This window comes from Pygoscelis adeliae, unplaced genomic scaffold (genome assembly GCF_000699105.1).
Source record: "Pygoscelis adeliae isolate BGI_AS28 unplaced genomic scaffold, ASM69910v1 Scaffold1000, whole genome shotgun sequence".
NCBI classification, from domain to species: domain Eukaryota; kingdom Metazoa; phylum Chordata; class Aves; order Sphenisciformes; family Spheniscidae; genus Pygoscelis; species Pygoscelis adeliae.
This window is the reverse complement of record NW_008823952.1, coordinates 89,311-111,530: the sequence shown is the minus strand read 5'-3', so window position 1 is coordinate 111,530 and position 22,220 is coordinate 89,311. Positions and strand designations below refer to the sequence as shown.

General features: G+C 41.8%; 1 protein-coding gene across 1 annotated transcript; it reads right to left on the bottom strand.

The window, feature by feature from the left end:
• Positions 1-791: 791 nt before the first annotated feature.
• On the bottom strand, positions 792-17,258 carry LARP4 (La ribonucleoprotein domain family, member 4). Its single transcript, XM_009321305.1, is given in 17 exon segments — positions 792-3,438; positions 3,441-3,562; positions 3,565-3,793; positions 4,021-4,189; positions 4,468-4,589; positions 5,176-5,334; positions 5,535-5,583; positions 6,384-6,617; positions 10,297-10,400; positions 10,892-11,101; positions 11,755-11,808; positions 12,195-12,305; positions 13,345-13,448; positions 14,228-14,364; positions 14,912-14,987; positions 15,315-15,473; positions 17,087-17,258. Coding segments are annotated over 17 exon segments (2,346 nt in total). The 3' UTR covers positions 792-3,303.
• Between the last annotated feature and the right edge of the window lie 4,962 nt (positions 17,259-22,220).

Below are 22,220 nucleotides of genomic sequence, written 5' to 3'. Positions count from 1 at the left end.
AGGAATGTAAGAAACTATAAAAATAACTTAATTTTAGAAATCAAAAGAAAAAACTTTTTGCACTTTTAATTTTACTATCACATGCAAATACTTCTCTTTTCACTCCCCAGCAGAAGTACAAGAGAGCGGCCCGATCTTTTCCATGCACAGTAATTTGGAAAAGAACTTAACTGGGGAAGTATACTTCTGTAGCTAACCAAAGTCAACAATTCTGAAAACAAGTCACAGTTCGTAAAACTGAAAGTTACATGTGATTTGCACCTTCTGGTATTTAATATCAGCAGAGTAGGAAAATTTGTCTTTACATCGTGTGGTAAGCTACCAAGAAGGAACCACGGAGAACTGTTATTTGTCACTTCAAGTGCACACTGAACATCGCTGTTGAACAAGGGACAGTGTCACCTCTGCTGATAAAATGACACAGCTCAAATGAGCTGTACCAGCAGTCAGGCCGGCTTCCGAACGAGCCCTTTGTCCCTGTTTCCCCCGGTCTGACAGAACAGGCAAATTTGGTGGGTAGAGACAGGATAGCTTGCCTGAGTCCGTTACGGGGATGAGAATGTAGCAGCTAGCCCGTCTAAGTTATATGTTTGCCATGCAATACAAGTACTGCAGGAGAACTCGCACACAAAACTATGGTTTTCACAGCCTTTATATTTACTTGGTTATCCCCCCCCCGCCCCCCCCAAAAATAATAGAAAGGAAAAAAACCAGAACCACAGTTATAAATGGCAGCGGGGAAGAGGGGAGAAGGGAAATGCTCATTTTAAATCCTTGCACGCAGGTATTCAATAAATAATTATGAGCGCCCTAATCTGATAAAAGTTTGAATATGCTGGAAAAAGCCAACAGGTTTACAGACTTATTTGCATACACTGTACAAGAGCCATAATCTGCTGCTGGAAAATGCACACCCAGGACATACGAATCCTTTCCACAGTCAAGTTTTTCCAATCACCTTACAAGAAAGATTGAACTGCGGTTATTTTTTTTTTTTTCCACATCTAATAAATGAAGAAGTTACATTTCACAACTGCTAAAAATTCAGATACTTTCAGCACTACAAGGTTATTCTATGCACTGCACTGAAAGCGGATGCCTGCGTGGATCAGAATTAGCACGCCGCCTTTACCACGGAGGCCAGAGATCAACATCTGCACAAGCCTCTTCCCAAGTAACTCTTCCTCTGAACTGCAAACAGCTTACGGCAGCTATTAGCATCCCAACGCTTACTCAACTTCGCGATGACAGTGCACATCTATCCTAAATATCTGTGACTATCATACAGGTTTGTTTTTTCCAGTTTGACTGCAGTAATTGTTTATAGCCTTTAAAATGATTAAAAATTAACTCTGAATTCATTTCATTTCAGAACTTTAACACTTAAAATATTTAACTTCTCTATCATTCCAACAAATGTAGCATTATCGAAATAATGGAGAAGGGTTCTGTAAGCATCCCTAAACTGTAGATGTGAGCCACGATTTTCTTTACGAAACTAAAAAAAATCTCCCAAACCCAGTACAGGTAGTTTAAAAGTGAATAATGATTTTGGTTTTTTTTTTATATATATATGTATATATATATAACATGCGTAGAAATGAACAGTTAACTGCATAAATACACTATATTGTGTTATGAATCAAATCAAAGCAATTGCCAAGCTGAATAATAAGTTAGAGAAATGACAACTCTGGCTTTATATATATATTTATAAAAATAGATATGAGTGTTCTCAAAGCAGTTGATAGAGAATGCCTACCGAGTAAGAAGTCGCCACGGGTTATCTGGCTAAGAAGTCAGAAGATGAAATTTTTCACAGTTATTTTATCTGCCACTTACATTCATTCTAATGGCAACACTAGCATATATTACTAAGATGTTTACGGTATATATCACAATTGAGTTTTCCAGTGTTCACAACTTACGACTTTAAATTTGTACACTTGCTATTCACTAAAAAGAGGAAAAAAAAAAAAGAAAAAAGGTATGATTCTTACTGCTGGAAGCTACTTTTCCCTAACACTTTATACAGAACTTTGAACCCTGGCATGCTGATTTTGGCAGATTAATGCACTGAATTTTCCTATTTCAGTCATTATGGTTATCACCTTCAAACTTAACCACTTACTACACTATAGTGTTGCAAATTTAGTTAGCATACAGCTAGGCAAGATGCTACCTTTCAAGTAGCTTCTGTGAACATGAGGGGTTTTGTTTAACTCTTTACCTTTAGTTCCACTTTAAAGTTAAAAAAAGTCAGTTGCTACTACGTCAGCTGTAAACAATGAGTTCCCAGTAGATATAAACCCTGATTTCTAGTATACAGCATCCAATACCCTACTCCAGAATGCAAAGATAGGTCAGTATATAGAAAACCCAGCCACGTCTCTGATTTGCTAGCCATTCAGAGACATCAGTTGAACCCCGGTGGGGCACACAGAACTCCGGGCCCAGAGTTCCCACCTGCAAGGCAGAATTCCACATCTTGCAACTGGAATTCCAGGCTCTCTACTTGTGAGGCTAACATCACGTACTGTGTAGCCACCCATCAATCCAATACTGGGCCTGCCTCAGGAAAACATACCAAGATAAATGCACAAAAGTCCGTAATAAAGAGATTAGAGAAAGTAACAAGCAAGAAAAAAAACAAACAAACAAACCTAAGAAGTTGCCCTCAAAAGGAGGCGAGGAAAAAGGGCAAATTAAAAATTCTGACGTGCTCCCTTCTGCCTCCTTCCAATTGCGTCTAGAAGACAATTTTTGCTGTCCATGTGCTCTGATCTACAATCCAGTATCCTGTAAAAATTATAGTTTAAAAAACTTGCTGAATGAATTATTAGTACGGTCAAGAGACTATACTTCAAGCTGGAAACACAAAGTTTACTACAGTAGTACATTCAGTTTTTATCATCAGTGACTAAGTCATGACAACAGTATCTGGCTGCACTCATTCCACTCACACGCCGACCAAGCACCTCAGCCACAGACGTGCTCTGCAATGCAAGGCCATCAATGGCAGACACATCATCCGACAAGCCAAATGTTAAATAGGTTAAAAAAAGTTCTAATTTTACAGAAATGCTCATTTTTCAAAAATAATATTCTCTTATCCTCTTCCTCCTACACTGAGGGACAGGTTAATTTGTCAATTCATATTCTTTCACTTTGTCAAAATGCTAGTTCACAACCCCAAAACTGATTTCAAGCAGGAAACCCTCTGCAAATTAAAAACAAAAATACAAAAATTATAATCTCTATATTTATATTGATTGGAATCCTCCAGCATTTGTGAAATCACTTTTAGAGATGAATTTTGGGACCCTCCACAACTTCTCCACACAAGCCACGCTCCAGTTCAGTATTCCCCTTCATGAATACTTCTTTCTCAGAGTCTCCTTTGCTGCTTATTAGTCCACAGCTCAAATTAAATAGAGAATAATTGGCTGGACAAGTGTTACTTTGGTGACCGGGGTGGCACATACTGCTCCTTGCCGATACGTCGAGGTGCTCCCTGAGGCGATGATCTGCGTCCAAATTGGCGCCTCTGTTCCCTGATTTTCCCAGCAGCTCCCCTGGGAGGCCCGTTGCCTCGGAACCCAGAATAATCCTTCATTCGACCTTCAACCTTGTCATGAGCCTTCTCCGAAGCCTTCTCAGGTGTGCCATTTTCTTCATTTTTGGCAGGGGGAACTATGTTGGCACGATGTTCCCTAAGAGGCTGAACAGGAACTGGAGGAGGCTCCTTTGGGGGCTTCTGGCAAACTTCAGCGTAACTTAGCTTGCGTGGCTCCTTTGGGACCAAGGGAGAAGAGCAAGGTTTACATGCCAGAATAACCACGCTATGCTCTTCCAGACTATCCCAGGCACAATGTCAAGGCACAGCAGCAAGAACACGTAGAGCGAGCGATTACACCACAGCTGTGGCAAACTGCACGCGAGCAGGTCCCAAGTGCTACATCAGCACACCCAAGAGAAAGCTCCCCATGCTCCCCGCTCACTCCCTGCTCTGGGCCTTACCTGCATCAACAAAGCAGGAGCTGCACTTGCATTAGTAGAAGGTGAAGTGGTATTTGTCCTCGGCGGCTTTGCAGCACTGACAGGAGAGACAGACACCGGTGGGGAAGCGTGGCTCGTAACATCTTTCTGAGCAGACACTTCTTCCGGTTTGCTGTCTGGCTGAACTGTGCTGTTAAATCAAGAACCAGTTAACATTAAAACCTACTAACACAGAAATTAATGTTTGAGAAAGTGTTTTCTTTCTTTGAAGTCACAACTGCGTTTTTTGCAGAACAAGATGGTACAGCCATTACCACCACGATTTGTTATTTCCATCTAGTGGCCTCTAGAGAAGCTGCCTACCACAGACAGAAGAAACAACAAACATTGCCACCTTGCCGGACACCAGCTAGAGTCTTTCCTAGAACATGCAAATTTTAACATTCTTGATTCAAGTAATCTGCATACCTTAACACCACAGCTTCAGTCTCACTTGGTGAACTCACGCTTGTCACAGGCTCTTGGACAGTGCTGTGCGTCTGTTCTTCCTGAGCAGGAGCTGAACAGCTGGGCAGCAAATCTTTGCTTTCCTGTACAGAAAGCATAAGTTGCAAAGTATGGAAAGACTGCAGGTGTGCTTAAATTGCTCCTCAATATGCCAGTTCAAGACATCTGAAAAGTGGGATTTTCAAAGGCTGCTCAAGTCCCGATTATAGGAATTCTACTTCTTTTGGAGCATCGCTGCTAAGGCAATCACTCTTTACATGGGCAAAACAAATAGCGGATAAAATGAGAAGTAAGGCTCTATCACCCAGATTATCAATGCCTAGTCCCACCAGCTCAACGAACAGATTCACCTGGAAACAGCCCTTGCCTACACTACACACAAATTGTTCCTACTTCAACAGCCAACACTCCTCATTTGCCTTTATTCCAAAACAGTACCGAGCTTACAACGTCATCACAGAAGCTTCAGCTAAATACCCGCAAAAAGCCAAGGAAATCCAAGAACAGAAAGACAGAAAATGCACTATCATATTAACAAACATAGTATGATGTTTGGCCTTAAAGCATTCTAACGTGCAGCTCTAACATAAACTGATTCTTTAAGCAGGGGAGAAGGGAGACACAGCATATGCATACTACCGTGTGCGTGCCAGAGGCAAGGGCGGGTACCTTTTCTTTGCAGACCCCTTTAACGATATCGGACATCCTGCTCTCCAGCACAGGCTCTCCCGGTATTTTTGCTGTGCTGCCAGGCAAAGGTGGAAAATTCGATGCTAGCAAGTCAAACTTTGGTGTCTGAGTCTTTGTTTCTGCTGAAGGCTGAGGTCTCTAGAGAAGAAAAACACCCGTTAACAAAGCCATAACACCTTGCATTAAAAGCACTGAGCAAGCGTCAGGGAATTTCCTAGAAACACTGAATACCCACAATGTAACCTGGGAATTGAAGGACTATGCCGTTCCTTCGATAAATGCAAAGCCAACACGTTGCACTTTGTGCAACTCCCTGCAATAAGGGAAGAGGAACTTACTGAAACCCGGTCATCTTCTCGTCTCCTCCGACCTCGGAAAACATTCCTCCTTTAAAGGCAAAAAAAAAAAGTCAGTAAGTGCATTCATCTAGCTAAAGTGCACACTCATCTGCACAAAGGGGAGCCTGTGGCAGGGGATTTACAGCAGCCTACTGATGTTTCTCAAGATACAGTTCTGGGATGTTCTCCATCTTCAGGAGGGGTCAAAGCTCTTACACTCTTGGAACATAGCCAATACGGGAAACAATTTCTCTTTTCTCTCCCCGTGGAGGAGGTACCCTAGAGCATTGTATCTGAACAAGCACAGTGACAATTAGGCTATATTATAATTGAATAGTATCCTATAATTTTATAGTAATAAACTTATTCATCTGATTTCTCACATATCTGTCTTGGTCACTTATTTTTAAGTGTCTAAACCCTGAATTAACAGACAAAAGATAAAACCAGTTGATCTTACAGTGTTTAGGAGCATCAAATTCCCCAGCCAAGGATTTGCTTATTATTTACAGCAATACAAATACCAACTTTACTTCAGCGACTGTTTTAATTCTGGGGACAAATCAGGCAGTTATTTTGAAATAAAGACACCTCGCTATCCTACTGCAAGGTGTTTGTCAGAATAACTAACAGCTGTACAGTCAAGCAGGAAGCATTCATGCTCCCAGTTAAGTATTTATCACGCCTGCTTTATTTAAATATCTGTTTTCTCCTCGTCAGTCTTTACAGAAATACGTATTGTGCCAATGGTTGACGATCCTTGGCTCACACAAGTCCTTTGAACCTCCAACACCACGTCCCAACTGCACTGTTGAGTTACAGCAAAAAGCAGTACACACAGTCCTTTACCTGCCCCTGCCAATGCCATAATCTCCATTCTGCTCCATCTGTCCGGTAGAAGAATCCTTCTGGGAATAACCTTGGTCTTGGTGCCCAGTTAACGTACTGTTATGTCGCTCCGTAACAAAATTCCTTGAGTTGGTTCTGTTCAGTGGTCCATCCCCCATTGGCATGGTACTGATGGCAGCCGGACCCTCCGCAGCATGTTCTGAGCTGTTAGATGATCGGAAGTGAGGCTTCACACTGCAGGGCACAGAGCAGCAGCTGTGTAACCCAGAGTTCAAAGAACAAGATGCAAAACTACCAGCAACTACAGTTAATTCGTAGCTGACAAGAAAGGAGGAGGTCAGTAAGTACTGGAACTCCATCAGAGAAGTTGCTTCCTACATACATGTGTCAAGAACAAAGAAATTGTTCTTCCTTACCTCCGTCTATTCCTTTTGTTCTAGTGTTCTTGCAACCTCCCCTCCTGTCAAGTGTTGCCATTTGAAGAAAACATAGAGATCACTGCCCAACAGATACCAAAGCTGGGGGGGGGTGCGTAGGAAAACAAAAACCAAACCAACCAACAAAAAAAACCCCCAAAACCTAGGGGAGGTAGAAAAGCCAGAAGAACCCAAAGAGGGATTCTTCGTTTCTCCGGGCCTGCAGCACGGGCACAGGGTATTGGAAAGTGATCTGGAGAACTAAGCCAAGCCTGAGGAACAAACTCATCTGGCCACAAGCAGAAAAAAAAATGAACTGAAACAAGAAGCCAGGAGTAGATGATGACTAAACAGGCTGAAGAGAACAGGGGAGATGAGAGCCCACCTCCCCAAGAGCCTGAAAAGCCAGGATCTTAGTCTTGCTGTTCCTGTTATCAAACACCCACAGCTCTGACTCTGCAGTTTACAATACCCCCGACATTTTACCCAGTTATTGATTATTCAGCATTAAAGCTGTATTTCCTTTGAACACAGATGCAGCTGTGCACGCTCAGTGTTTCTGCAAGTCAGGGCTCAGGGTCTTAAATGCAGAATTACCCAGAAAAACTCTGACCTACCATAACATGGAACAGTTTTCTGGAGCAGAATTCAGGTGCCTTAGACTATTTTCCACTTCTGCACCTCGCTGTCTTTTCCACGCAGCACCAACCAGCTTCGGCAAGCGAGGTAAGGACCTTAAACTATATCTTTCTCCTCTGGTCAACCCTGCACATCTCATAATTTAAGGACAGAAGGAGGGTTTTGCATGCTTATTGTTTTTAAACAATCTCATTATAACATTCCATGCAATCAGAAGAAATTCTCCCACTGCCAGCCAAAGTATGATTCCTGTCCGGGAGGAGAAGTTAACTTGACTACATGATCTCTTACAGAGTAATCAAGGAGCCGCCTGCAGCCTGAATAAGGGTCCTTTCTTTCAACAGACCATAAATCATGCAGCTTTTGGTTTCTCTAAGCTAAGTGAATATGGAAAGGCATGTTGTGGATGCCACAGACCCTAGACTGCCTAACAAAGAGGTAGTTTCCTTCCAGCTTCCACCAATAAATTTGTTCTCTCCCGCTTGGCTAGAGAATTTAAATTGGGAGGAAAAGAAAGCAAAATAGGAAAATTCACCGAATGACAAACTATCATTTGTTAGCACTAAATCAGAAGAGCAGTAAGTGATGTGGCTGTAGCAGCAGCAGATTCCTCCCTCTACTCAGCCGTCGTCCTGTGGTATTTTAAAAATCAACTCCACCACTACCTGATGGACTTCTCCATAGCCTTGCAATTAACAGCTGGAAGTTTTGCAGCATTTCATTGGTAACCAGAAAGCAGAACAAAAATCACCTTTTAATAGCCCAATTTTGAGTGGTCAAATTAATCTGCTTTATCAAAGACATTTTAAGTTACCTTTTAGATGGCCGGATAGAAAAGTATCCATTTAACAAACATCAGCACTGAGGATTCTCTGTTACAAAGACTCAATCTTCCTTCCCACAAGGATGTTGCAACAAATCAGGGCAAATAAATATCACAGGCTTAAACAAATGTTTAGCTACAGAGAAAAATCCAATACTTCACTATTAACTGCCTGTATGACAAAACAAATCAAGTTTAATGAGCCAGGACAGAAACCCAAAAGCAGCAGCTGGATGAACCCCTCCGAATGAACTCTCCTGCAGTTCAAGAGAAGATATGCTGAACAAAGATTAATTCATACTTCACAGCTTCAAGAAGCATTAAGAACCAGTTTTAAGGCCCCAATAAGGTTGAATTTTCCATCAGCAAAGACCATAGGGACGAGGAGGTAAGCTAACTAAATTCTTCCATTTAGTTCAATTCATTCTTAAAATGGAAGATTCTCAAGTCATTACTCAGCCCTCAGATCTCATAATCTTACCCGTCATTGAGGAGGCCACAATCTTGTCTGGGCAGAAGAGCAAAGCAGAAAAGACAAGGAAAGATAAGAAAGGAAAAAAGCAGAGAGAAGGAGAGATGATGTGAGAGAGCAAAAAGAAGGAAAAGCATGAAGTGCAGACTGCCCAGACAATCGATTGTTGGACCTGTTCTCTCTTAGCGCGATACTTGATCATCATTGGGCCAAACCTTCCAGGCTGTGCCTCGCTGTTACCTTAGTAGTCTCCTGTTTGCGAAGCAAGCCTGCTGAAGCATAAATAACATTTGCTTCCAGAATATGAAGATTTATTACCGCAAAAACAGAGCTTTGTACTAGCACAAAGGCTGAGCAAGATTGGCAGGAAAGATAAGACAACCAAGACAGACCAGCAGAACCTGTACACACTTGACCCTAAAGCTGTAACTTCACAATGACTGAAGTTTCACAAATGAAAGTCTTAACATAACCAAGAGTTTTAAAAGATTAAGGATTATACAGATGTTTTCTACAAGGCAGCAGGGACCGCGTGGGCATTTCAAGATGTTAGTATTTGGGTACATACTGTTCTTGTACAGTTTCAGCCTCCATACTTCCGAGAGAATCCATATACGTGAGAGTTTTAAAGGCTTTAAGTTTGGGGACAATTTAAGGCAAAAAAAACCCCCTCAACCCTTTTTAAAGAGATCTTAATTGAGAGCTGAGCAGCTGTAACTGAAGCAGCTGCCCTGTCTTCCAAGTAGGGTCATACTACCAGTTTCACAGCCTGTATTAAGACTCTGCTGAGTCACCACAGACCAAATTCCAAAGTTTACCTTCTGCCAACAGCCACAAACCTTAACTGCATCACAAAACCACTTACGGTACTGGCAGTTGTCAACCGATTTCTCAAACAGTATAAAAAGCAATTCCCATGCTACCAGCCCGCATGCTGAATACAGTGAAAGAGCTTGCAAATAAAACAATTTCCACCCATACAAACAGATTACTACTCCATTGTGTTTACAGAGTACTGTTCCAGCAAATATAAAGCTGTGTCCTCCTCCCAGTGTTTATATCTGAGTCCTTACAGTTATCAGGAAAGATGGGGATAAAGCAAATAAATTACAGTAACAGACTCAGCATCAAGCAGTTTTAGCATACAGCAGTCAGGGCATGCAACTCTCAGCTGCATAAACTGAATGGCTCTCTGCAAGACTAATCACACAACAGGAAAAGCTTACGTTTGTGCTGCAGGAGTTTATAATCTGCGTGTAACAAACATAATTAGAAGTATTACCTTAAGAGGATGTCATTTATTTGTCTGCAGAAATTCCTCTGAGGCTGTTAAAGGAGTTACCTTTGCTCTCTCCAGCACATTATGTCCATTATTTTAGGATCTTAAGCTGCCACCTTGATTTTATTTTATAAATCAAGTTGAAAAACGTCATACATATTTGATAAACAAAATAGGCAACCTAGTCCCATCAGAAGGCACTGCATTTTACAAGTGCAAGGAACACGTCAGGATCTCAATACTGTAAGTTCTCAGAGAGCAAACAACTGACAGAGCTATCTTACCGATTTCTATGGAATGGGCGACCTATACTCAAAGAAGCAGCATTTGTTTTATATGATCCTGGTGTATTAAAGCCATTCACAAATCCACCGTTAGGAAAGGGGGCCTGCAACAGACAGAACAGTCTCAATGGCTGAACTAAAAAGAAAAACGATTGCAGTTTTATGAGATCAGCTTCGGCAGTTATTCGTCTAGTCTGTTTGTACTTTTACGCTGGGCTACTGTATCTAGCATGTTGTAAACTTACTACTAAAGAGAAAACCCCACCAGGTTAACAGTCTGCACATCTACTTCAGCATCAGTCCTCCTGCTCCTGGAAGAGCTACAAAGCCCTTCCAGTAACACTAGCTACTGGATAACGGGGTTTCACACCAAAATTTCTTGAAATAATGGCAGCCGATGGTGAGACACACAGCCTTTCAGACAGTCTTGCTTTATCAGGTCTGCGACATAACACAAAGTATCATAAAACAGGGATCTGACTGGAAAACCTGTGCATTCTACAGCTGAAAAGCCCACTAACCCCATTGATTTGTTAACCAAGTTATTACTGACATTTTGGGCTATCTCCCCTCATTTTCATCAGCTGTTACTTACCAGTGGTGTTTCAAAGTAAGGTGCAGGATTTGGAGACCACGTCTGAGGCACAATGCTGTAAATAGAGTACTGCTGAGGACTATATACAGGCTGCATAAACAGTGGCGAGGCAAACTGTGCTTGTGTTTGAACTGGTTGAGTATAGACACTGGAATCCACTACCCGGTAACCATTCTTAGCAAAAAATGTGTTGATGGCTTTTATCCTTGCCTGCAAGATATCAGATCACATCACGCACGTTAGCTGGGAGAAAAGGAGAAGCAGAACATGGAATCTTTCTTGCCCGCTGAAATGGTAACAGAAGGGATGTGAAGAGGAAGTAGGTTGATTACTGCTTACAAATAAAAACTGATAAAAATCAATACAGATTACATTCTTACAGCGTGCTAAAGGAAAGGACACACATGCGGCTTTAGGTAGAGAGTCTGTCAAGTTTAAGACAAACACTGCTTTCTACGGCAGTAACTGTCCAGACTCCAATTTTGACAGTTCCTCTCGCAGTACAAACAGCTTGCTTCAGCCTTATTTGTAGAGCAGCTAACTCAAGCTAGAGACTCATGATGGCAAGAGTCCCTCTCCTGAGTTCTGCAGACCCAGATTCTGGGGAAAGTGGAAAAGGAAAGACAAAACAGGAATGTATTTCACACCTCATGGGAAGCAGCACTGTGAATAACCAGCAGCCACTGAACTGTAATTTTTCAGAGCTACCCATGACCTCATTCAAGTTAACAGCCTACAGAGCAAGTGTTACGAACTATCCCACTGCTAATTCCTTAGTTCCCCCCGCCAAATGCACACTGTCATTCAAATAGAAACAATATATAATTCAATTCAAACAGAAACCTCGTATAAAGCAGCCTTACCATTACTGGCTTGCCCTGAAAGGTTTTCACTTCTTCCCTTAAGTATTTAAACGCCTGCAGATACAAAAAAGATTAACATTAGAGTATCTTGATAAAATTGTACTTCTCAAAGGATATTACATGATTTAACATGAACGTGTAGCAATGTGCTTCCCTGTTAGCCCAGTTAAATTCATTAACACTTCAAATTCAGGATACGAGACGTCAGTTATGGGCAGAGAGTACTGAGGCAAGAGGCAGAGAAGGGAGTTATAACCCTACAATCCCTCAGCCTTTTTCTCTATTAGCTAGAATTTGCCAATAACCTCTTAAAATAACAAAAGGGGGATCAATAAATAAACATTTCTTTTAGCTGCAGGAAGCACGCGTGCAATTCTCTTGAGCAGGGGAAGCATTAGTAACAAAATTGAGATGTCATTAACAGTCGAAGGCAGCCTTACCTGTTGCGCATCTGTATCTGACTGGAATGTAACGTACCAGTTGTTGTTGTGAGCAAACTCACAGCTTATCACTTTGGGGCAGTTTTCATTTTTAAACAGAGCCTTAACCTCCTAGGGGAGAGAAGACATCAGGCAGTTAAGACGACCTGGCTCTAAGCTGTAAATTGAACACTAAACCAACGAAAGTTTACACGCCAGCTCCTTAGCTGCAATTTTCCCTTGATCAGGGATGTTCTTTTATTCCCTTGACAGGTCTGCCAGCCACCAAATTATCCTCTACCTGTTTCTGAACCCAAGAATACTAGCCCAGCCTACTGAGCTCCCCAAATAAAAAGCAGCAGGCCCATCTGGTAAGAAAAGATCAGTGTAGAACTGGTGATATTTCTATATGAAAGAGGTAGCAAAAACACAGCTTCAGATCAGAAAAGTCATCTAGACAAGAATGATTCTAAGAAATATTTCTAAATCAAGGCAACCTGACAGCTTTGCAATAATCAGATTTTGAAGAGAGGGCAAAGCAGCTGTTCAGCATTTGCATTAGAAGAACTAATTAAAAATGCTAGTAGACAAACACCCTGTGTTACAACTTTAAAAAACAAAGAACTAAATCATTCTGTTAGCCAAATATCAGTAGGAATTTTATTATCCTCCCTTCTCCGAACATAATGAGCTCAGCTCACACTGGGTCACAATGAATGAGAAATGTTTAGCAACATTTCTTGCTGCCAAAACAACCATCTGACTTCAAGTAAAGTTACCACTGTGACAAAAATTCAGCCTGAATTCCAAGCTATGCCCTGGACTGATTTTATTTTTGGATCTGAAGAGAGACCAGTTCAAACTTCCTTCCAGAAAAGCCTAGCTAGCTCAATTTTTGGTGGGAAAAAGTTTACTTAAGAGCGTTTTAATACATTAGTAAATAATGGGAAGGGACAACAATGACAAGTTTTTGCTTCGGCTTTTTTGACAATACATCCAGGCAGAAAAAAAAAATTACTTACGTGGTTTACAAGAAAAATATCTGTGTTTAATCAAATTAAATACCAGTTGACCTTTTAAGCAACACTTCCTGTTGCTGTTTGAAGCACCGTTGAAGATATCTTCCAAAAACATCAACAGGCTTTTATTTCTTTCTCTTCTATTTATTTACCTCTATAGGCGTTGTTTCAGGGATCTCACGGAGAATGATAATACATCGTTTGTGGTTTGGTCTAACTTTCTCCCCTCTCTCATCCACTTGTACCATAGGAGAAGCTAGAATTAAAATATAAAAGTTGGCTTAATATTGGACATTGTGCACTGCAAAACATCGCAGCAGTACCAGACTCCATTATCCAACTCGTAACAAAGAACTGCGACAGACTGCTTAAGAAACCAGATTCCTTGAATTCAGGGTAAAGGACTGTTTTATCAGCTATAGTCTGTTAGATCTTCAGTACATTTTAGCTGTTTGTCTGATGTTGCCTCCATCTACAGCTCAGATAGCGAAGAAACTCAGTCCCAAATTCAATTCTCTCCCAGCTCAAATTCAAGCAAGAGGATACAAAAACATTCCTAGACAGAGCCCTAATAGGGAAAGTTCAAATAAGAGGAAGGAAATCAAGTCAGAATAAAGACTTTAAAAGTTCACTTACAACTGTTTCCACGAGAAGCTATGTGCAGAATCAGCACAGGACAGTATGTCGGAAGAATTCTAGCTAACTTTTTCTAATAAGCTTTTTCTAGTTTTATTGTTTCTAGTAAACTTTTGCACTGCATCAGAAGACTAGGTTTACTCCCAGAATAAGACTATCGCTGCTAGCAATAGGTTAGAGTAGCCTCTTACTGGGGCAGATTTAGGCAGATTATTATAAAGCATAACTAGAATTCAGGAGTCTGGAACAGCCACTTACTCAAACATCTCAGCAGAACGAGGTTCCCGTCACCATTTACCAGAGCAATATCCCATAACCAGCTAAGAGACTAATACATTCCTCTAAAGCAAAGAAGGATTCTTTGTTCTACTAACACAGACACCAAACAGCCAGACTTACATCTCAAAACTTCAAGAATAAGGTCCATATCAGTTGTCAGCTTCTTAATCCCTTCCATGTTGGCAATTGTCCATATTGGAACAAACTGATCACTATCCATTTGAGACATCAAGTAGAGATCCTTTGAAAGATTCTCACTAAAAAGACATAAGTTCACTATTTTATAGAAATTCTGAACTTTACTTACAGAAGCCTCAAAACAACAGGATAACCGCAGGCTTAAATATTCATCAATTCCATTCACAGCTAACTCTAGCCAAAGCGTACTCAGATTTTCTCTCCTGGAAAAAATCCTAGCAGATCAACACAAAGCAGAAGATAATTTAAAAACTTAATGAGAGTTACAGCACTCTGCATGTTAGTCTGCAAAAAGGATCTTGCCAAAGAGACCTCTTCTGGTAATACGCTGCTAAATTATCTCAACATCTTACAACTGGGAAGCACTGTTGTCATACTCAATTCTCATTAAAGGACAAGGATGCATGGACAGGACTGAAACAGCTGAAAGGTACCACAGGGTTTCTACAGCATTTTAGCAAGTCTTGTTTCATATCGCAACCAACTCTCTCTCTCACAGTTCACATTTTTTATGAAGATGACAGCACATATCAAGCCAAAAAAGGGAAAGCTTCGTCAACGATTTTAATAAAGGGTTTATACAAAGTTGAACTAGCTGTACTGTACCGTGAAAAGCAGAATTCAAGTTGTTTTTTCAAACATTCTCTAATGTCTTCGGTGGACACAGTGGAGCTGCCTTCACCTAAAAGTTACCACATGCACCGTCAGATCTCAGTTTCACGCTAAGAATACAATGCAAGAGCACGTTTCATTGTACGGTAAAAGAATGAATCCTTCCGGGTAAGACCAAGAGGAAAAGGTCACGAGGCATGCTTAAAGACCACCATACCACACGTTCTCAAAATGACTTGGATCCCACGGTTTTCACCTGCTATGGCTGGCTTGGATCTTCTTGAATACGCATTGAATGGAGCATTTCAAAATTCCTACTCAGGATTTACAAGTCACATCATAACTGCAGCAGACTTTAGAGGATTACAGACACTGATATTCTGACTTGAATACTCACCAGACACTTCATAGATTTGGTATCCAAGATCTTCAGTTGCTAGGACAATTCCATTTGCAGATGCTTCATCAACTCCTGTGCCATTTCTTGTGGCTTCACAAGATGGGGAATACATCACTTCATACTGCTTGCAGCTATCCTCCGAAATCTCTATGTTACCTGGCAAAAGAACACATCATCAACAGAAAACCTACTATAAGCTTCAGAATATTTTCCATTTGAAAAATTTTGGCTACTGACATTAAAACGAATACTCGAGAATGCTGTAACTGAAAGCGTCTAGACTTAGTCCATGTTTCTTACACTTTCAGCATCTACTTTGTATTGGATAGCACTTTCTACCTCTCCAATTTCAGAAAGATCTTCAGGTTTGCACTAGGGTCTCAGGGATAAGTAAATAACAAGATCATGAAATTGTAAGATCCCCAAAAGTAGCAGAGGATCTAAAAAACAGGCTTTCCACCTGAAATTTAAAAATTTATACGAGGTTCCTAAAAACAAAGCACTGAAATAGCTTACATCACTTCAACGCATTACATGATTCTTATTTACATAAAGGACTCCGGAGCATCTAGTGATTGTTATAAAACATAGTGGAATGACATTGAAATCGGCCAATCTCTTGTTCAGGACACCTCAGCTTAGTCTTCACCACAGCTGCTTGAGATAGAAACAAGTGCAACTTCAGTTTAATCCAACAGTCAGGCAAAGGAGATTGTCCAAAAAAATCAACTGCTCTGCTAGATCTTTTCCACGCTAATGATGAATCCGCTAAAAAGCATACTTTGCGAAGAGATACTATTCAACTACTTACCTTAGAAATTGCTTAACAGCAAGAACAACGTATTTGGAAAAATTGCCTTTAATTTTCCAGCAGCGTAGCACTGCCATGATTGCTTCGTTTTGTTATGAAGAGACAAATGAGTTTCTCTCAGCCAATACACAAACTTAGTACTCTCTCTTCACTTCTGCTGACTTACCAGAAACTTTTGACAGGGCCACACAAACTGAATCCTCCCTTCTTTATCCCTAACTTTTCCCAAACCTTTTTCTAGGGAATCTTCTGCTTACGGCAGGCCTCTGCCGTATTTTGAGTAACCTCAGCTATACAACTGGCTTCATATCAACTCTATCTAGCCATATCAGAAGAGTTAGACCATTTGAATATTTACTTCTGGATGACAGGACTGACCATGCGGTAAGGGTGGAAAATGGGGACTGAAATGGAATACAGACTAAACCGAAAGGAGCTAACCACAGATGCTTTGGAGTTTCTACTCCAGTACAAACACTACTGTCTAACAGTTCTCGGCAGCACCTCAGTGACCTACCAGGATTGTAGGGGGCCCTCAGATCTTATCTTCCTGTTCACAGGGTCAAGCGCATACTAAAGTGCAGCAATGGCAAACAACACAAGTCATTAATCCATTTCTACACATTTAGCATCTTGTTTCCCTCTTAGCGCGTTACTCAGTCATCACCGGGCCCCTTGGATCCTGTTACCTGCCAAAGTATTCTGTCCCAGCGCAACTCTGGACACCTTCTTGAATCCCTAAACCAAAGCTCATGGGTCAGACCCATAATCTCTATCAACCGCCTACTGCTTTCTCACGTTCATTTCATACTTGTTGCTACATCGGCACCAACAACCTCAAGGACAAGAGCAAGAGGTTTCTTCTCGCTGCTGAACTCTTACAGAGAACGCTCAGCGCTACCTAGCAAGGGACGACGTATCACAGCTAGTGTTTGAACATGGGCCCGCGACATCTCACCCTCAGTATGAGTCCCTTGTGCAGCCGCTGTTTCTTGCCACGAGTGCTCTGCGCCATTTGTTGGTGGCACAGCCTCACCACTCCCTTGGGGTACTTCTTGCCACACTTTTGCGTTAGGGTTTAAGCCAGCACCCTTCGATGTTACCTGCTGAAGAGACCAGAACACTTTCATTAGGAAACAGAATCCAAAGATGCTTTAGAAGTCAAGCCAGAAAATATAGGTGAATTTAGTGATTTTCTATAGAGTTCCACATCTCAAGTGTCTAACCAGCTATTAAGCACCTATGTGATTTTTTTCATTAATCAAAACAGGAAAATCCTTGGTATTTTCCAAGTATTGCATTTCTACCTCCATTAGAAGTGTTGCCTTCAACCTCTCTTTATTGACATCCGACAACATCAGCAGAGGAAGCGGCTAGCCGTCAAGGACTCTGGTAACTCATAAGCTTTTAAAGACTTGACTGTCATAATGCTCCAGTCCCCTTTCACCAGAAAGGGAAATTTTCCCTCCTCCAGACCCCTTCCTAGAAAGGAAGGTAAAAAAAACATATTTCAAGGAGAAGAAACTAATGACTTACTGAATTAGTGACATCTATGCTAACCAAGCATCACCTACGCTATGCCAGGATTCCGCATGAACTTACCTGAGTACTACCTGATTTCCCCATGAGTTTACCTACATCTTACACACATCAATGTATGCTAATAATTTCCTTAAACCTGTAACCAAGGAGATTAAAGTTTCTGAAGCGCCAAGACAAACATACACGCCACCACAGCCTGCTGGGAGGGGGGAATAGGATCGTCTCACTTTGAGACTGGGCAACAAAGACCATAATTAGAGTAAGAGGGTAAACAATGAGACAAGAGGAACTGCTGGATTCCAATCTGGAACCTGACATCGATAGATAGTTATTTCTACAGCAAAAGATGGTGCCCTCCAAGGTCTCTTTCTGAGAGCTGCTCAGAAGCTCAAAGGCGTTTGGGTAAGGAGTCCAATAATCCAGCAACAGCACAGAGGATAAGCATTGTAGTGGCTTTCGCTCTACCACGATAAAACTAACTCCTTCCACGTAGACAAGAAAACTACGCTTTTGCAAAAATTGTCCTACTAACTAAACCAGTTTCCTCTAAAAGGGGTTCCTTCAGACGTTGAACAATAGTCCACTCACGCCACTTGCTTGAATTTACAAGGCAGAAGCCATTAATCCTAGCTCGTGTATCACAAATTCACAAAGAAGGAAGTTTGATATTTCAGAGGCCAGCCTCCTGGATTCTGAAATTAAGGAGCGGCTTACTACCAGGCCTCAAACATAAAGCAAAAGGATAAGGAAGCAGTTGCAATAGCTTTAGAGATAATTCCTCTGCCAAGGTCACACCTAGTTCCAGAGCTATTTGCTGCAAGGACAAGCCCAAATTCAGTAACAAAAAGCTTCCAAACACTGGAGAGGTTCAAGACAATCACAAGTGAAGGAAAAACAAAGATTACAGTTTTTGCAAGGCCCTCTTTGGGATTCAAAATCCCCCACACACCACTGATTTAATCCACACAGCAACGGAGTTTTCCCCCTTTCGTTAATCTTCGCAGAAGAATATAGCTGGAAACAGAAAGAAGAACTAGAAATAGTTCAGTGTGAAAGGGCACATGTACGTTTCCCTTCTTAGTTTTCAGAGCAGTTGTTCTCCAACAAAAAAACCTTGGAGGAAAAACCTGGTAACCTGCGGCACCCACATACTCTCACTGTCAATGTAGTTCAGCAAGTTCAAAACTTAACTCAGCTCAGCTGCTGGTCACTCCTGTGACACAGCATACCTGTCAGCGTGGGCACCTGCTCAAGAACTGAAAGCCGGCAGATCCCACTTCCTTGAATTTACTTTTCATCAAAGCAAAAAAGACAAGACACATCACAGGATGACTCATTATTTTATAAAAATAAACACTGCCTCACTACCTTACGTCTTTGAGGTTGGCATTTAGCTCAAGCTGACGGTAATTTTAAGGAATAAGTATGATAAAGTGAAACTGAAACACTTTAGGGAGATTACTACGCTTCTGGAGGTGATCAGAAGTAAAAAGCAACTCTGAGTATGGCAGATGATGTTACTCACTCTAGCAAATACCGTAAGACACACATGGTAACACGGAAGTTCAGAAATCAGAGGTCCAAGTGAAAAGGGCTAAGAAACTAAATAGATTCAGGCTGATAAAGTGATGAATGGACCTATTAACACAACGGCTGAAATATACCCCTGAAACAGAGCATGGGCTACTTCCTCTTTGTTCTAGAAACACTTAATGACACGCAATACAATTCTGTAAGACCCAGTCCTGATGTCATGCATCTTAATAGCAAGACACCATGGACTCCGAGAGGATAAAAAGTCCCTAATTTACATAAGCTTTTTGAAAATACAGTCTGCTATGCTCCAGGAGCAGCACCGCTCCATTCTGGCAAGCGGCTCTTCTGAAGAGAAGGCCAAAATATCAATTCTTGCTTATTTAACTGAGGCTAACAAATACCGAGCCCATTTGATTGGCTGCAGAACAATCCTCCCAGCTGCTATCGGGAACTTTCATGATGAGGTTAAAGCTTTACAGAGTTACAAAGGTTAGGAACACTCGCTGGTATCCATGAGCTGACAAAGCTGTCCTCCTCAGCAGAGCCTCCCTCTAGTTTACATTACTTTTGGCAAATGTGGATCAAAGATTCTCCTCTGGCAATTCCTTAAAATTGACTATCGAAGCATCCATCTCATTTTGAAAAGACGGCAAAGAACATTTTTCTTATTGTAACAGTCTAAATTACATTTAACAGATTCAATTAAGCCAACAAAAATTAAAGTATTCAGAGTTTCTTTTAAAGCATTCTATTTTAATATTAATTCAAATTATCCTGCAACCAAAATATTAACACTGAGCTTGTGACAGATTTCCCAGAGCAGACTGACTCTCTAAAAGGGAATCTAAGTGAAAAATCTAGAAGAGAATTTAATGAAACTTGTGAGGTGAGAATCTAAACATTTTCCAGAAGTGGAAACGTAAGCAGAGGGAAAAAAACCAAAGGTCAGCAAACCTACGGGAGGCTGGCAAAGAGAAGCCTTGTGCTGGCTGGGGGACATGACAGGTAGGGAAATACGCATCTGCAGTGCACTCGGACACGCGCCAGCGTAGTTAGCTGTCACCTTTTCAAAGCTTGTCCAGGCTGTGAAGCAAACCAAAAAAGAGAGAAGGCTGGTGTCACACCAAAAGCAACGCGCAGAACTCCTTTGGAACTGACTGCAGGATATCACGTAACAGCAGTTCAGTACTCTGAACGTCCCAGGTAATTCTCAAAGCACACATTAACTTTAATGGTCACAAGAGAGTTACTTCCACTGGAATGGAAGCAGCACGGTTCTTTTCATTAGCCAGTACGAGCACCCCAGAACTAGGGGAGCCTCCCTTATCCCTCGGTAAAGCAAACGCAGAGTTGTGCTGCATGAAGATGGTACCACCCTCACCTGCGTCAATGGCGTCCATCGCTTCTGTGTGTACAGGGACAATCTGGGGGCTTTGTCACCTAGAGGGAAGCAGGAAGCCTACCTGCTAAAAAAGAGGGCCAGCAATACTCAGTGCTTCATGCGGTCCTGGTTCTCTAGCTAGGAAACATCACTAGCAACAATTAGGGCAGCATTTCACCCACCTGAAACGCACAGATTTCAATTTTCCCAGTAAATTACTAATATATTGAACTAAGAACACGCACCCAACTGACTGAAACCCAAAGCAGGCACAGCAAGCCATTATCAATTACTTTTTTCACAATGCATTTAATAATACTCCCGATGCACTTTAATTATCGATTGTTAACAGCATGCTGGCCCTGGCTGCAAGCGAAAAACAAGACCTACCCCAAACATTAATACATGAAAAATAGCACGAGCTAATTACCATTCCCTCACTGCAGCAAGTTTTTTGAGCTAGAAGATAGTCAAGGAAAACAGAATTCCACCATGCACGCTGTGAAGGAACAAATTCACAATCACCACGTGCACACTTCAGTTAAGTCTAAAATGCAACGCTGACAGCCAAAGCAAGTCAGCTAATCCTCTCGAAAGCTTCAGGACTTCTAACGCAATCCTGTTCTGTACCTTATTTTTCAGGCAACCCCAAAGATCCTGAGACAAAAGCTGCTGTCTGCTTTCAAGCGTCTGACTACAGCGTTTCAGAACACCTGGTTAGGAGCTCAAGTTCCCTGTCCTGGCAGTGAAAAGGCACCTTCAGAAAGTCTAGATTGTCCTCAGGAACTCAAAATTAAACGTTATTGATGCTTCCTGAATGAAGATCACAGAAACTAACTCGCAACACTACCAGCGGAAGAGAAAGGAGGAGATCAAACAAAGCAACCAAAGTCAAGTTTGTGCTTTAAAAGGATTCACTAAACACCCAGACGCGCGCTGCCTGGCTTCGCAGGCTCCTCATTTGCTTCAGTTCCCTTTGAGCAGCCTGAGCGCCATCCACAACACAACCACTCCATGTCACTGCTGCGGGTTCCAGAACCTGCCTCGCACGCCCGCCGCTCGGAGGGGCCACCTCCGCCTCGCAGGCTCAGCTCCTCTCCGCCGCGCTCAGCCTCAGATGAGGTTGGCTGCTCGCAGCTCCCGGCTGCAGTCATCAGGCTGCAGCTCCGATTAGCTTGAACAGTTCCTCTTCAAGTTAAATACTGTAAAAGCAAATTCTTCAGACCTGTCATTCTGTGTTCATGACATCTTTTTTTTCCTCTCAGTGCAGGCCAAGCAACATTCAGTTCAGAACTGAGGCAATTAGTTTGAGAAAGAGAAGGTGTTGCCCAAACCTTTTTATTCAGAGGTTCTTAACTGTGGAATATATGTTGGTATTCATGTAAAAGACCACCACCACCACGCTTGAATCAAATACACCATTAGCAATCGACTGGCTTCCCTCAGGTATTTCTTAATTAACCCAGCAGCTGTTTGCTTTATAGACTTTTCGGACAAAACTTATTGCAAAGTTTAAAGCAGCAGCGCAGTTGCCCGGATTTGTCCGGCAAACGCCGAAGCTGCTTCACAGAACCCCGTGAAACGCTGTGAATAGGTGACGCGCCGACACGGGCAGCGGCTGCAGACCCAGGCC